The 17,500-nt window shown below is 44.0% G+C and overlaps 1 protein-coding gene across 1 annotated transcript in view; it reads left to right on the forward strand.

Moving 5' to 3' along the window:
• Window positions 1-3,515, forward strand: part of cpxm2 (carboxypeptidase X (M14 family), member 2) — a 51,308-nt gene extending 47,793 nt beyond the window's left edge. The window contains exons 13-14 of the mRNA XM_017482939.3: window positions 189-288; window positions 2,850-3,515. Coding sequence (XP_017338428.1) covers window positions 189-288; window positions 2,850-3,085 — 336 coding nt within the window. The 3' untranslated portion in view covers window positions 3,086-3,515. The remainder of the gene's footprint in view (window positions 1-188; window positions 289-2,849) is intronic.
• The last annotated feature ends 13,985 nt before the right edge of the window (window positions 3,516-17,500 follow it).

Below are 17,500 nucleotides of genomic sequence, written 5' to 3' on the forward strand. Positions count from 1 at the left end.
GAATCATCCATCAACGAAGCCTTAAGAACTCTAGTGTGTGGACTGTAAAGTGTCATGAAGATTATTCTGCAACATTAGTGTGCTCTAATATAAAATAGAGCTGATCATCTCCAGCATAAAGGAAATGTTTTAGGCGAAAGGAAGTGTAGAAAATGACTCAGTGATTTGTGAATCTCTGACTTCCTCAGGTTCATCGGGGTATTAAGGGCGTGGTGAGGGACCTGCAGGGGAAAGGCGTCGCCAATGCCATAGTCAGTGTGGAGGGCATCAACCACGACGTCCGCACTGGTACGCTTCCTCGCCTTTCTCTTCTGATCTTTTATTATATACTCACGTTCAAATTAAGAGAACGAGGAAACGGCTTTATTTTATTTTTTATTTATTTGACAGTTTTTACAGGTACGTTGGTTTGTTGCACTGGTCTGAGCAAACCTCAGGGGAATAACCTCATGCTGTTGCCGTATGGCAACAATTAATTATCTCTAATCTACTGACAGGCAGTAATGCAAGACTACTGTTTCAATATGTAACTACAAAAATTTGACATAAAAAAAAAAAAAACGCCATGTCACATGACCAGGAAGTGCCGTTCGCACGTCCTTTTCTGCAGTCACGTGGCATGGTGGAGGTCGTCATCGGAGGAAGCTCAAAATGGGATTCATTTTTCAATATTGAGGCAAAACTACACAAAGGAAAAAGACGAAACGAAACACTATCTGAGATAAGTTCACGTTTATCTCAGATACCGAGTATTCTGTTAAATGGTCGAATGTAATAGTTGCCATATGGCAACAAGATGTGAGAATGGAACTGAGACAGGCCTACGCAGCAAAAACCCAACCACGAGCCTCTTCTCTAATAGTACATTTACATTTTTCCACATTCAAAGTAATAAAAAACTGGTGTCACTGCACCGTATTTTCGAAATTTTATGCTTCAAGGGAAAGAATAAAAATAAGACGCTTTATAAACTGTCCCGCGACGTCGCCGTCCCCCTATTGGTGGATTTCAGACGATCCTGTAGCAGCGCTCACACGCTGAGATTTCAATCAAAAAATGAATCCCGTGGCATTCTGCGTTCTGAGATCAGCTCTCGTCGACTCGTAAAGAAATCTTTTTAAATCATATTTTTTACAGTGTGTGATTGTTGCCTGCGGGAGCAAACCCGGGCTGAAATCATCCGGCGTAACGCCAGTTTAATTAGTGTATTGTTGTATATAAGTTTAATGAGTGTATTGTGGTGCAGATGGATGCACAAAAAAAGAGAAGCTGTTTATCTCTGCCAGGGTTTTGCTGTATCTTGGAAACAAGAGCAAGAGCGTAGGATCACTTACACCGCAGCGGCAGAGCAGCCTGGCTTTCCTGAAGCTGTGTGTCAGCCCCAAACCTACAGCTTGAGTCATGGCTCCTAATTGTGGTTTGGAGATACCCAACACACACACACACACACACACAGTAAGCCAATCCCCCGGAGCTGATTATGAAGCAGCAAAGGCAGCTTTACGATGACCGTGTGTGCATTCCTACGCAGAGAGAGCACGGTTAATACACACACATTATTCTTCAAAGCCGATCGGAGTGAGTCAGCTAACGCTAAAGCGCTAAAGACATAGACAGCACCTTTCGTAAGTGTGGAAAGAATGCGGCGCGATGACGTCCTCTGATCGAATTCAGTGACCAGGTAAAGAGGGGATTAGTCCGAGATGTGCCTGAGATGCTAAGGTGAAGTGTCACCATGACGCTACCGCCACCGTGCTTCACAGTCAGATGGACCGGTGCTTTTGGTTTCCACGTGAACGTTTTCTTCTTTTGATCGCTTCTTGGTCTTCATGATGTTCTTTGCTCAGGTATGTTCTCGCACAAACTCTGGGTTCTTCCAGGCAGCGGTCTATTTATTTCCAAACCACATGACACTTTCATTTCCTTTCGACTCATGTTGCCGCCTCTGCCGGTAACTGGTAAATCGAAAGTATTTATAGACATGTCATATGTCCTGATGTTGAGACCTGTGCTATCTCACGTCCACCAGGTGTTCTGCTTTCTCATATCTTTAGGGTATGAAACCTGCAAACTCTCCCTTTATTTAGCCAAACACACACACACACACATACACACCCACACACACACAGTTGCACGGTCGTTGCTATGACTACCTTCTGTTCTTTCTGTGTGAATGCATTAAAGGTGCATTAGGCAAGATCTGTCAAAATGTGTCAAGGTTAAGTAGGTGGTGTTGAATAAAATTTGAATGATTTATTTGTACTCCTTGAACCCGCCCCACATCCACACACACACACACACACACCCCCCCCCCCTCCCGACCGTGTACACAAAGCTCCGCCCCCCGGGAACATACCGTACGGCGGTTCGACTAGATTCAGGGCTGTCACGACGTCAGTTTAACGCTCGCTCGGACATTCGGCTGCTCGAGAGCCGGGTCTATAAGCTGAGCCGTGGATTAAGCGGTTTTTAGATCGATTTTTAAAATATATTCGTGTTTTCTTGGTGAAATGTAAAGATCAGAGGTGACTCAGTGGTTAAAGCTCCGGGTGAAAGAGATCCAGAACCTTCAACTGTCTGAATTTTAGCTTCAGCCCAAATTAATCAAGTGCAGCGGTAATAAAGTATAAATTCAGGCCGAGTCTACACCACTATTTAGACTCTACATGGCGTTTGTATTCTGTAAGAAATGTCCAGAGTGTTTACAGCTGCTGTAACGTAAGTGAGAACAGGAACTCACTCGTTTCTGGGATCTTCCACGACATTAAATTGTTCGCAGGCGTAGTTGGATCAGTACCCTTATGCTGTAACGTATGCGTGCATGTTGTTTTTTCCCCCCTCCCCCACAGCCGCTGATGGGGATTACTGGCGTCTGCTGAACCCGGGCGAGTACAGCGTGACGGTGCGAGCAGAAGGCTACAGCCTCGCCCGTAAAGCGTGCGAAGTCGGCTACGACATGGGGGCCACGCAGTGCGACTTCAAGCTCGCTCGCTCCAACCTGTCACGCATCAAAGAAATCATGGCCAAGTTCAACAAGCAGCCGATCAACATGAGACGACCTCAACAGAGACGCCCGGGGACATAGAGGACGCTGCGGGAAGGACCGGAAGGGAAACCGGGCGCGTGATGGACATTCTGGACTGATTTAGACTGTCTGATGGTGTAAAATTAAAATAAAAAAGATATCATGTAATCAGATAGAGAACCGGGTGAAGGACAGAGGATACGCACGAGCTCGGTTCTGTAGAAAAGAGAGCTTTGTTCATTTAAGGCTGTAAACGCGACAGAACGAGCAAAGCATCCATTTTATATTGGCGTAAGTGTTCGATTCAGAATTAATATAATGACAGAGTGCATGAGCAGAGATATTACAGAATTATAAACTCCAAAACTGGCATGGAAATAAAACTCAGTTTAAAGCATGTTTTTCTGCGTTTATTATCATTCACTGATGTGGAGCAGTACGGTAAACTAAATAAGAATAAACCATCCTGAAGTGGATTATTTTCCTATAACAGCACGTCTCCGAGTCTTCTCTTCCCCGTATACCACAGAGACTTGTCCACCATGAGCTTTTAACATTTATTAAAGAACAATGCCACACGTTTACATTTAATCCTGTGCAACATCCGAGTTAGTTCCTGCTGTCACTCGGTGCGTTTACACGGACGACGCTAATCCGATATGAACCCGACTGAGACGATACTCTGATTAAGAAACCAGCATGTAAACAGAGATTACTGACGACCTTAATCTGATTAAAGTCACACTCGGAGTAAACACAGACGGAATTAAGACGTGTGGAGTATTCCTGTGTTAGTCGCGTTATGGACGTGCGTTACAGACGTGTACACACCTTAATCACACTATTAACGCCGTGTGAGAGTTTTCACCGCATTGTGCGACAGGACACATACACACACGGCAGCGCTCGACCGTCTGACGCCAAACGAGAGAGCACGGCCGCGTCCCAAACCGCGTACTTACCTACTGCACTATATAGTAGGAGAAATACACGTATCTCAGCTACTATACAGTAGGCAAGTACGCGGTTTGGGACGCAGCCCACGTCTTCAAGCAGTCGTCTGTTTGCACGTACGGCACGACGAATAATTGACTCACTCAAAGCTTTCATGAAATTAATAATAAAAACACCCAAAACTGTATACGGTTCCACAACGAAGACCAACTGTACGTCGATACGTGAAATTCCGGAGGGACGTCGGACGGCGTGACGCGGTGACGTAACGACGTGTGACGTTAATCAGTCTACGTTCTATAACACGTAACACAGGAGCATGAAAGGAGTGTTCTAAAAGCGCCTCATGTAAACACCTTCATCAGAATATCATCTTATTCAGAGCAAGGTCGATAATTAGATTCCTGCCGTCCGTGTGAACGCAGTCACTGTCAGACTCCTGAGGATCGGGAATTTTAAATCTCATACTCAAAAGTGTTGGGTTGGACGTGTTTGAATAGGTTTCTGTTCTAACTACAGAAACTGGAGGATATTTAATAAGAGGAACATTTAATAAGATGTGTTAAAAAAAAAAGTGCACATGTTTAAAGTCCACATGTTAATATTACCGAGGCCTTGAGCTCACGCTTTTTGAAGACACGAGTAGTTAATATTTTGAGGCCATGAGTAATGAATCTTTTCCAGGCTATGAGTAGTTAATACTGTATTCCCAGGGCCACAGATACTTAACGTTATAATTATGATATATAAAATATATAATACAGTATAGTTGTGAGGACATGGGTTGTTCATATTTTCAAGTCTTGAAGTTAATACTGTTGAAGCCACAAGTTGGAAATATTTTTTGAGGACACAAATGAATCAGACGATATGCTAAGCACCTCCTGACTGAATTTTTATGTAGTAACCGGGTCATGGCCGTGGATTGTTCAGCGTGAACCTGCCACGTGCAGTCGCACTGCTGTCTGAGCTGCATGGATAAACGCCAATCAGGTGGTCTGTTACCGAGGCACTATGGCTGGAAAAAAAAAAGAAGTGAGATCCGGTGGTTTATGGTGTAGCAGAAGATCTTGTGGGCTGCATTTATTTATTTATTTATTTATTTATTTATTTAAACAGAGGACAAAACTCTTCTGTAAAGGTCTCCGAGACAAAGCTCTAATTACGGCGTGTGCCATCTACTCCGCTGTTTTCTCTACGCTTTGTAAATACACCCACGAGTCAACACACACCTCCTTAAAGCATTCCTGCAATTATTTGGACCCCCAGTCATCACCTCTCGCCTCCTCTTTCCGAGTCCACCATCAACATTTTACTGATACGCACAAATGAACCTGCTGCACAACCAATTATCTCGCCTCATGTGGATTGTGCGTGTGCGTGTGTGTGCGTGTGTGTGTGTGTGTGTGTGTGTGTGTGTGGTGTATTATTGTGCATGGTTCATAGTCCTGTGGTTTCCTCTCTGTGATCCAAGCATACCAGATATGTTTAGGTTATGTGAGTGGTTTTCTCCCTATTCTTATTGATGCTGTAGCAAACAGTTCATTCGGGTCATGTTTACCTTCTAATTGCAGGTGTTCAAGCCTACACTGATGACCAGAACAATTCTGTCCATCATATTGAAGTTTTTCGTGCGTTAGATCTCTTCTACTAGGTTGGAATGGAACGCGGTGAAAAGGAACGGCCATAGAAGCACCGAGATCGTATTTGTGCGTGTAAACCGATATGACCGATGGGCAGGTATTAAGCTGATGCGTAGTTTGCACCACGGCTGCACTTATTCTGAAGAGAAAGAAGAATACGTTGATGTATTGTATGTACGTAAGGTAATGACCAATAGGCAGGCATTATTATTATTATTATTATTATTATTATTATTATTATTATTATTATTATTAATGGCCAAAATAATGATGTAATCTTTTGCCTTAGAGCCAATCACACAAGGGAGTTAATACAACCCTCGCAGTGCCAGGAACGTCCCATGGCTCCTCGTGTCTTGAGTATATCAGGGTTACTCAGTGCTGGACTATCACAGAGCAGATTTTCAGCTGTTTTTTTTCTGAATGCTGCTTTGAGCGGTATGGGTGTCTAGATCAGATTTCCCAGCAGTCTAAATCCACTGAATGAAACCAGAAATCACAGGTAATGTGTGGTTCCAAACAAAATCTGATTTCTTCACTCTGGTGGACAGAGACTTTGATCCACATGACGAGCTAGTGAGTATATGATAGCACATTACACACATCCCATTTGTGGTGGAGTTCTGATTCAGATGTTTTACCTGGAAAGAAAAGTTTTTCGTTTCAGATGGGATCTGCTCCTGTTGCTCTGATCTGTCTTATTTGCTGAGATTTTATTAGGTACTAATATTTTAGCTGATTTTATTTCCCACCTAATACTTCTACCTCCGTTCACGTAAATAACCCTTGGTACGTCATCTGCAGGACACCAACCAACACACGAGCAGTTTATCCTCTTGCACCTTAGCTAATCAGGGCCTCGGTGTATATATAAATGAAAAGATGTAGGATGAGAATGACCACAGGGCCTTTGGTTTGGTGTGAGGGTTTAAAAAAAAAAATCAAAAGTGCCATAATTACAGCTATGATGGCTTTCTGTGGACTGTAGAGCTGTATAGTTGAACTCAAGACCATCTTACTCCAGGCCAAGACAAGACAAAAGTGTATATACAGATTAAGACCAAGATCAGACCAAAAATCATACCATCTAAGACTAAAATGAGACCTAAACCTATACCAACCAAGATGAAAATATGACCAAAAACCATACTAAACAAGATCAATGCAAAACCAAAATAAGAGCAAACCTCAATTAAGGCAATATCAAGACCCACACCAAACAAGTCTAAGGTAAGACCAAGAAAAGGCCCGTACCAACTAAGACTAAAGCAAAACCAGAACCTAAGGTAACAAAACAACAACCACAACTAAGAGAAGACTATGTCCCACATGATCAGAGACCAAGGTAAGAACAAGAAAAGACCCATCTCAACCAAGACTAAAACAAGACCAAGACCAAAACTCCTCATAACCAAGACTAAAACAAGACCAAGACTGATATTAAACAAGACAAATACAAACTAAGGTTAAATAAGACCAGGACCCGTACCAACCAAGACCAATGTTCGGTAAAGACATACCACGCCAGAGAAGATCAAAATCCATTTCGACCAAGACCAAAATAAGATAATCACCCAAACCAACTGAGATCAGTGTAACATGACAAAATATACTAACCATGACTAATAAAAACAAAGATTAAAAAAAAAAATCAACAAGACCAATACCAACCGACATTACACTGAGCCCTAACACACAGAACCAAGACAAGACTAAAACCCACACTAACCAAAACAAAGAAGTCCTATACCAACAAACACCAAGGCAAGACCAAGACCTTTGGAAACCAGGACCAGTATCGATATCAAGACCAAAATAAGATGAAGACTTGCAGCATTCAAGAATATAATAAGGACACGAACTATAACAACCACTGACTGAGACACACACCAGCCAAGACCAAGAAAAGAGCCACATCAATCAAAGTAAAACGCCAAACTCAGGACACTAACCGAGACTAAAGACGTTACATTGAATAGACTTTGTAAGAGGATTAAGGTTTTACTAACACACTAATACCTGTACCATCAAGGGTTAAAATAGATCTATCCAACTTCACACCCCAAAACAGGCCTCAGGCATTATTGACCCTAATCAACATTTCAGCATCTACAAATGTACTTTTCATCATGACACACAGCATGAGGACCAATCTAGCACAGAACATTTTATTGTAACACCTGTAAATCCTGAGCCTGCAGCATGGTGGCCTGGTCTAACAGGGTTCCTCCTCACAGCTGTAGACCATCAGAAGCACAGCTGTGTGGAGGTGGAGGGCTGACACACTGACCTCCACTCAGCTTCACAGGCCAAACTCTCTCTCTGAAGTGACGCCCAGCTTTGATGTGGAAAACGCTGCCAGCTCCAGATCAGACGAGTGTGTGTCGTCCTGTTTTCCCTCTCTCTCAGTGTGTGTCTCTGCAGCTGAATGGCCATCTACAGTGCGTTGCGTAAGTAGTTACACCCCTCGACGTTTTCCACATTTTATTGTCGTGAATCTATCAATATACTGTGCGCAATTATTCACAATGATAAACTATCGAATAGAGTGCCGAGGAAAAAAAGAGAAGAGACGTGAAAAAACTGTTCATCCAATCTAAGCCTGAGAAATTTTCTCAAGAAGAGTGGACAAAAATATCCAGGATCCAGATGTACAAGACTGGCAGATGTTGTACCTGGAGCAAAAGGTGGTTCTACCAAGTATTAGACCAGGGGGATGAATACTTATGTACTGAACAAATGTCGGTATTACCCCTATTTTTCAGAAACATCTACACCGATCAGCCATAACATTAAAACCACCAGGTGACGTTAATAACCTTGATCATCAGTCAGGTTACAGCGGCACCTGGCGTGGGGTGTGGTATATTTATTACGCAGCAATTGAACAGTCAATTCTCAAACCTGACGTGTTGGAAGCAGGAAAAATGGGCAAGCGTAAGGATCTGAGTGACTTGAACAAGAGCCAAATAGTGATGGATAGACGACCGGGTCAGAGCATCTCCAAAACGGCAGGTGTGGTGAGGTGTTCCTGGTATGCGTTGGTTAATACCTACCAAAAGTGCTCCACGGAAGGATCACCCGGTGAACCGGCGACACGGTCGTGGGCTCCATGATAGGAAGGTGTCAGAACACACAGTCCAGAGCAGCTCAGAGTGCCCATGCTGAAGGTGGCCTGGTCTGATGAATTATGTTTTCTTTTACATCATGTGGAGGCTGGGTGTGTGTGTCGCTTACCTGGGGAAGAGAGGCGAGGCGGTGGAGGAAGTGTGATGCTCTGGGCGATGTTCTGCTGGGAAACCTCCGGTCCTGGAGTTCATGTGGTGTTACTTTGACACGTAGCACCTACTTAAACACTGTCGCAGACCGAGTACACCCCTTCATGGTAACGGTGTTCCTGATATCAGTGTCCTCTTTCAGCAGGATGACGCTCCCTGACACACCGCACACACTGTTCAGGAACGGTTTGAGGAACACGACAAAGAGTTCACGGTGTTGACTCGACCTCCAGATTCCCCAGATCTCGATCCGATCTGTGGGATGTTCTGGAGCGTTCCATGTCCGATCCACGGAGACCCGACCTCACAACTTACAGGACTTAAAGGATCTGCTGCCGGCGTCTCGGTCCCAGACACCACAGCACACCTTCAGAGGTCTCGTGGAGTCCGGGCCTCGACGGGTCCGAGCTGTTCTGGTGGGACAACAGGAGGAGGACCTACACGATAGTAATCCGGTGGTTTTAATGTTATGGCTGATCGTAAACTCATAAGGGATGGTACGCTGTCTTCTGCATTGCCAGGAACACTTTTTTTTTTTTTTTTTTCCCGGAAGTCTCCGCATGGACATAAATACGCTCTTAAAAAAAAGTTAAAGCTGGAGTCTTTTTTGAAAAAAACTACAGCAGAGCGTTTCACTTTTAAACGGTCTTCCCGTTAGCAAGCTATGAACCCTCGAGGAACCCTCTGTACACACACACACACACACACACACACACACACGCTAATAAGAAAGCAAACAGTGCTCTCTCATGTTGATGTAATCGTTCTAATCTTGCACTCCGAATGAAAACACGACGCACCTGAAACTCCTCGCGCGAACACACCGCACACGTTCGTGCGAGGTCGGCCGTTCGGAATCACAGCCATTTGCAGCCACGCTTCCTGCTGGCTGTTTCATTCCACTATTTGGAATGTTTTTCACACTCCCCATGTAAGCCTGGAGTGTGAAAAACACACACTTTCCTCGGAGAGCTGCGCTGTTTGCACATGTCCATGGCCCAATACCCAAACCTGAGAACTGTTAACAAAGGCTGTGTCCCAAATGTATAGCATGTATCTGTCTTTCCCAGAACCGTATTTACTCCATGGTCCCTTAACGCCGTATCAAACATCTGATATGAAACTTCTGAAAGGTTCCTGGTTGGGTCAGTGGAGTCAGCACTGGTCATACCAGCCAACACTTTTCAGGTGGCGTCAAACATATAAGAGGCGGAAAGCCGAATTCTCACACGCCGGTTTTCTCTAAATGCGACATCATTACATGCTCATGGAAGAACGTCACGTCTCTGCGTCTGCTCAGTTTTGCTGTAGATGTTGGTGAAAAAGTCATTTTGTACCTGGTAAGTAAGAAAAAAACTACCACGAATAGTCACAGGTCATAATCTGGAGTAATCTCGTGCTACATGATACGGTTAGCACTATAGCTAACGAGATGGATAATCCACTGAAGTGTAGTGTTGACGTTGAGGATGAGTGCCCCCGGCCCTACCTCAGTAAAATGTTTCAGTAGGATGGAGTACACAAAGACCTCAGCAGAAGGCATGAACTCCACTGATCCAATCTTTTAACTGGAATAAGCACGAGGTACGTTTCACTAATTTGCTAACATTAACGGAGTCTGACTTAAGTTAGCCTGTTTTCTTTGCTAATGTCAGGTTAGACTAGCATCAGTCCCAGTAGCTAGCATAATCTGGCTAGGCAGCCTGTAAAAATATTAGCTCGTTGCCAATATCATTTGCTTTGTTTTGTTTTTTTCTTCTCCCGGACACTTTCCTCTTTTTAACCGCGTGAGTTAAACATTTTAACACACGATCAGTATTTCCGCAGAAGTGTGTTTTCTCAGCACCTTTTTTCCACCCCTGCGTAAAGCTTTTCATTTTTAAGACTGCGGTTTATTTGAAAGTCACGTCTCCGTAGACACGGATGTTTCCGATGTTTCAGATTCAACACGTCATGATGTGTTTGTAAATGTAGCGCTCTGGACATTTTGTGTTAAAGGAGTTAAAGCAGTGAGCGTGGTGGCTTAGTGGTCAGCGGAATCTCCTCGTACCCCCTGCGTCGGAGGCTCGAATCCTGCCTCCGGGTTCCCCGGTGTCCTAACCCAGTCCAGAGACATGCATTGATTGGCGTTTCCAATATTGTGTGTGTGAATGTGCCCTGTGATGTGTTGGCACCTCATCTAGAGCGTCTCCCTTGCAGACCTGTGTAGGATAAGCAGTACGGAAAATGGATGGACGGCTGGAACTCAAGCAAGGCCTAAGGAACACTGGGCTGTTTTCTAAAAAAAATGTAGAACATCAGACATGACTTATTTAAAATAACTCGTAGTGCTGAAGAAATAGTGGAAATTAGCACGGATTAGCATTGTCAGATCGTTCTACACCGGACTAGGCGTGTTGTACGGGGTAAATTCAGAGTTATGAAGTGGAGATCACATACTGTAGACCAATCACAAGCTAACTCATGGGTTAATTATTTAAGGCATTTGGAAAACGCCCTTATCCAGAGCGACTTACAGTTATCTCGTTTATTATCTCAGTTATCTCTGCTGGGCCTTGTTCAAGGGCCCAGCAGTGGCAGCTTGGGCTCCCGACCTTCTGATCAGAAGTCCAGCTGAACCACTGAGCTGTATAGGGTATAGGGTTAAAGCAGCTGTAAGAAATGTTCACTGTATATATATTAATCAGATTAGCTAAAGCCTGACATGCCTGTCTGTTATACAGTTACATTTCACAGATAACACTTACCGTCTTCATTCATTACAAAACATTACATTTGTAAAATGATCGCCTTTGATGCCGTTTCATAGTACCCCGATGCTTTATGGGTAATTAAAAAAAAAAAAAGTATGAAAGAACAGACTTATGAAGGTGGTTTAAATAGTAATACCAACTTTATTTCATGTACTGTATTTCCCGAGGTTCAAAATACAGACGTTTTCCGTTCATCTACTTATTTACATTACTATAAAAAAAAAAAAACAACAAGGCAAAAAAAAAAAACGAAACAAATCTGCTTATCACATGTTCTAAAACATCTCGTAACAATATCAGAATAGATCACACGAAAATATCGTTCACGCAGTGTTCTTCCTCAAATTTCTAAAACTAGACCTGACCACATACATGAGAGATGCTCTTTAAATATCCACACAGTCTGTTTAACTTCACCGACCCACAGCACGCACGACTACACGCTTTCGCATTCAAGTGTATTCCTATTCTATTCTGTGCAAAAGTTCCGCAGACGGAAAAATCAAGCCGTACAGACGTCCCCGAAGAGCTCGTACGGGGAAGGGGGGGAGGGAGGGGGGTAAGTCGTCACGTTCGGGGGGAATGTTTCACGATACGGGCCGGCAGTTTAAAAACATCCGACGATCAGGGACGATTATATCCTGTGCATCAAGAGAGGACGGGGAAGCACGCATTTGGAGCCGACCACGTGCAAACCGAAGTGTAAATGAATCGGAACGTATCAGACTCTGAGTCGGACTCTACAAATGGACTAAATGTTGGTCAAATAAATATACAGAAGACATTACAGGAGGAAGGAAACACATTTTTTGGGAATATTGATGACGGAGTGTGGGTGTGTTATATTTTTGGTAATGACTGGATACGTGCTCGACTGGAATCCTGTGCGTGTACGTGTACGCGTGATTCCATTTGAACGACAACACTGACCCAGAGAGATCGTTTATAAAAATAAAATAAAAAAATCCTACATACTGAAAGGTTCAGTGAAAGGACAGGGAAGCATTTCTGTTCACGCTCAAAATTACTTTCAGTGTAAAAGGTTTTTTTTTTGTCTTAATTGTTTTTTTTTTGTGTGTGTGTGTGTGTGTGTGATTGTCGCAGCTAAAAAACGCTTCTTTTCTTGTCACTGTCGCGATGCAATTTACGGGTTTTCTTTGTGCTTTTGTTTCGCGGAAAAAAACGACCGGAATCGGCAAAATCGCGATCGCACGGAATTTCTGGCGTGCTCATTGTGATCATTTTTTTTTTCGTTCGCGTTCGACGCGCGTGAATCGAAGAGGGCTTCGGCTGGACGTGCTTTGTGATGATGTCACGCGCCGCGTCTCGGCCCAAATCTGCGGTAATTCTTAAAAAAAAACAAAAACGACGCACGCTCTTCCGAACATCGCGGAGTTCGCTCGATTTTGCGTTCATTTCTGCGATCGCGAAATCTTGACCCGACTAACTGCGTGTGTGTGTGTCTGCGTGTGTGTGCGTGCGAATATGATGAACATCGTATACACGCCTACGGGACACGAGTGACACGTTTCTGCCCACAAGCTTCAGAAACTTGAGCGGTGCGTTCTGATTGGCTGTCGGCTCTTACTGAAAACAAACATCTCAGAGCGGGACACTCGACTCGAAAGAATCGCAGAATCAAGTCTTTAGACAGTTTTAAACGGATGAGTGTAAGGTTTGTGATTGGTTGCCTGCCATGTCAGTGACACTTAGCCCGCGATCTAACGTGGTAGAGACTTCCTGTTTGATTTCAGATAACCCCGCGCACGCTGGCTGAGACCGTGGTGTCGGAGAGGAAGCGCTTCTCACTTCGTTTCAGATGCGCAGCACAGCGCTGTTATTAAATTCCACTCGTGCTGTGGCTGTAATTCGTTTTTAACTGGAGCTCCTTCTGCAGCTCAGACACACAAGACACGTCCACTGACTCCAAATGACCTCTTCAGACGAGCAGATTTTCATCTGATTGTAATTTCCCATTCCTCGTCATCTCCGTGTGTGTGTGTGTGTGTGTGTGTGTGTGTGTGTGTGTGTGTGTGTGTGTGTGACAACCAACGCCTCGGACAGATTTCATGAGTTTATCTCGGTGACAGGAGAAAAATCCTGTCTGCACATTTTATCGTGATGGACCGCTAATTTAAAAAGCTGCGCTAGCTGAATTAGCGGGTTAGCATTGCTAATATGTCGGATTAGCAAAACCCTGAATATATAAAAACGTGTTAATGTTCACAATCTGCTTCCTAGAGTGAGACTAATCAAATTCTGGCACCTTAAGCCTTTAGAGTCTACTGTTTAATATCCGGTTTTCATATCCGAGTTTCACGAGCGGAACGGAAATGTCAGTGAGAAAGGAAAGGGAACTTTCGGGTGAGCTTTTGAAATGCCAACTCCAGACATTTCATCCTGGATTTCCGTCGCAGTAGAACTGCCGCATTCATGACGATACGGCACCGAGATCGTCCTCGGAGACGAGCCTTTACTGAAACTTCGATTCGGATAACGTTTTAGAACCGGCGCATTTAATATCCGCGGTGTACGGAGCTAGCAGGAAAGGAATCTCTGAGTGAACATCGCTTTAACTACACCGCCGTTGCCTACGAGGTCGAGTGTGTTCCCGAAGTGCGTCGCCGATACGCACTTCACAGTCGAGAGGGGAAAGTCGGCGTGGGCGTGTGGAAATAGTTAACCGAGAGCACATCTAATAACGCGCTAATCGGATCACGCTAGCATCCCGGTCGATTTCTTATCGGGTTAACCGCCTCATCGTATATATATCATCATCACATGACGTGTTTAAAATATAACGATTAGACAGTCTTTCTCAGACTGCTGTCGGATTGCTGTTCTTGATAACAATGCTGTGTGATATATTGTGTAAAATGATTCATAGAACAGGCACGTGTGTTCGTATTATCCACATATGTCCTGGAGTCACACGCATGGGATGGAGGAATGTAATGAATTTTAAAAAATATTTAAAAACAAAAAACAAAACAACAACGACAAAATGGCCGAAGCATAAAACAAACAAAGCGCAACCACTTAAATTGACGTCTGATAAAGCCTGAAGCTGGAACGGTGAGGTCCAGTTAACACTCCGCTACAAAAGACTTCACATTTCTGATACAGAAGTCCATCGTATATTGTTGACCTTCTATAGATCAGGTGCCCATGAAATTTCCTTTCGAAACAGGAAGTTAGTCAAATAGACAATAGAGCTCAAGATCATTACGGTAGCCGAGGATAGCCGAGACACGGCTGCGTGTTTTACACCATTAGCGACCGAAAAGCGGGTTCGCAGCTAGCTAGCTAGCTACTAAATACGGACTAACACGCTCGGCGTCGTGCCGGAAAACAATCCAACCCAGAGAGCGGTGTGATGAAGCGGAGTCGATTATTGTCCTGTAAAAGCATGTCCCGGAAAGTTTTATTTCTCTTACCCCACAGAATAGTCTTTTTTTCAGACGAATTAAAGGACAACGCGTCGTACGTTTTAGCGTTTATACAGTAGATACGTTTTTATGTACGTTTTATATGTTCCACAAAGCAACTTCGCTCCTGTTCTCACGTATGTTGCGTCGAAGCGGCTGTGTAAACGTCGTTCCTTCACCGGCCTCTCTTCTGAAAAAAGTTACAGCTTTACCTCTGACTGTTGCAAAGCGCTGACACTGGAGACTCCTTCCGTAGAGTAAACGTCTCCTTACAGAAAAGAAAACGTCACCGTATCGGCGGTGACGGCGGGTTTTCGATCCGTTAATGTACGAGCCCCTGCGAATGAGCTGTTACTGCAGTTTCGAAACGATAACCTATTAGAACTTAAACCCGCTATGGAAAGTTAATCAACACTTTCCGACCAATCAGATTCGAGAATTCAACAGAGCTGCGGTATGACTGATACCTTGCAGGATTTGTTTATGGGGAAAGGGTTTCGATTGTTCTATGTCCGAACAAATTCGTCTATCTTTACTCACTATTAACCCAACTAGATAAGCGTAGAGGTAGTTGGTTGCTAGGTCATAGTCACTTCAAAAGTACTCGTGGATAAGAAAACGGATTCATGCGTAACGCGACCACGTAGGATCTAATAAAATGAGCTACAGATTCTACTACAAGTTTAGTCCCGAAGCACAATTTGTTCTGCGCATCACAAATAAACACTATCCAAAGCTTTGAGTATAAATAGTCTCATATACGCCATGGCGCTAGCTAGATCTCAATCTTAAATTCATTTACACCGGAGGAAGAAGGCACTAAACACACAGCGGAGGTGATTTGTCCTTTCGCCTGTCCTGTAGCGGGGAATCTCTGTCGATGAAGCCGACCGTCTGAGAGGCCGGGAGGGAGCCTCTCTCAGCTGCCAGCCCTGGACTAATTGGTTTCTGAGAGAGTCGGCTCGAGCGTGTGTGGGGGGAAACAATGAGAGTTTCAAGAGAGATCGCGGCGTTCACGGATGAGAGGGTTCTGCCGAAGCCCACGTCAATCTCCCCACCATTCGTTCTGCGGTGCGGTCCGGTGTGTCTGATTGTCCCAAGTCGGTAGATAAGACTTTATTTCCTACAACATAACAGGGTCTTGCTGTTCAAATGAATTTTGACGGAAAAAACGAAAAGGTTTTCTCTGTACATATCACAGACGATAGCAGCACTAGACTCCGGTCTAAGGAGCACGGGTTGAGCTAGATATCGGTGCTACGTTTCAGATTGATCATCCGCTCTCGTTCATGCGCCTCCATCGGAGAGGCCGTCGTCTCACGATATCCTGTATACGTGGATAGATGTCTAGAAACTTCCACCAATCCGTTTCCACGACGTCCTCTGAAGTCCGTAAAAAAATCCTTTAGCAGTAGTTGAAACAAATATATCTATATATATTCGTCGTGACCTTGCAGTTCGGCACTCTTAGAGGAATCTTTAAATACACAGCTACCAACGAAGTCCTAAGCAAGCAGGAGAAATCAGTAGAAAAGTCAGTATAGATGTGGAAACACGGTACGTGATTGATGTCTGTGCTCGTTTATACGGTCCTGTAGAGTGGAAATCTCTAAGAATATCTATTCTACAAAAATGAAATCTCTGGAACTCGGTCAGATCTTCGGTTCTAGACGCTAGAACCCTTTAGAATATCCTGCAGTGGACAACATGATGTAAACGATTGTCTAGTCTCCAGAACTCTGTTGGATTTTGTATTCTAGGCCAGGGGTGTCCGATCAGGGGCAGGTTTTCATTCCGACCGAGCAGAAGCCACACCCGAGTCTATCGAAAGCCAAGAACAACTGATTAAACAGGTGGAATCAGGTGTGCCTCCTGCTTGGATTGGAAAAAAAAAACCCTGCACCCACACCGGAACTTTCCGGATAAGATCGGACTCCCCTGTTCTAGGCTATTACCTTATTATCAGAACGTTTTTTGCATTTTAGATGGATGGAGCTCTCAGAAACCCTGTCAAATCTTCCACTCTAAAGAACAACATTTTCCATTCTAGAATATTCTGCTCTGGACAATATAACTCTGTAGAACTTTACACTCTCCAGAATGCACTGTCTAAAACCTTCTTGAAATCTACAGTCACGGCCGCAGGGCAAAAACTTTTGCATGGAGGAGTTCACAGAGAACCGAACTCTAGAATGTTCTACTGTGGATAACTTATCGCTGTGAAACTGTCCACTCGCAAGAATTCTAAGGAGCTCTCTAGAACTCTCTTGCATTCAAGAGCTCTCTAGAACGTTTCATGATACTCTTGGAAACTTCACTCTGGAGAACCAGATTAACCAGGAATTCCTATAATTGTATTTTTCCCCAATGCTGGAAAGTTCTTGAATCCGTCACTGTGGATAATAGAGTTCTGCAGATC

Source organism: Ictalurus punctatus, chromosome 13, assembly GCF_001660625.3.
Source record: "Ictalurus punctatus breed USDA103 chromosome 13, Coco_2.0, whole genome shotgun sequence".
In the NCBI taxonomy this organism is placed as follows: Eukaryota; Metazoa; Chordata; class Actinopteri; order Siluriformes; family Ictaluridae; genus Ictalurus; species Ictalurus punctatus.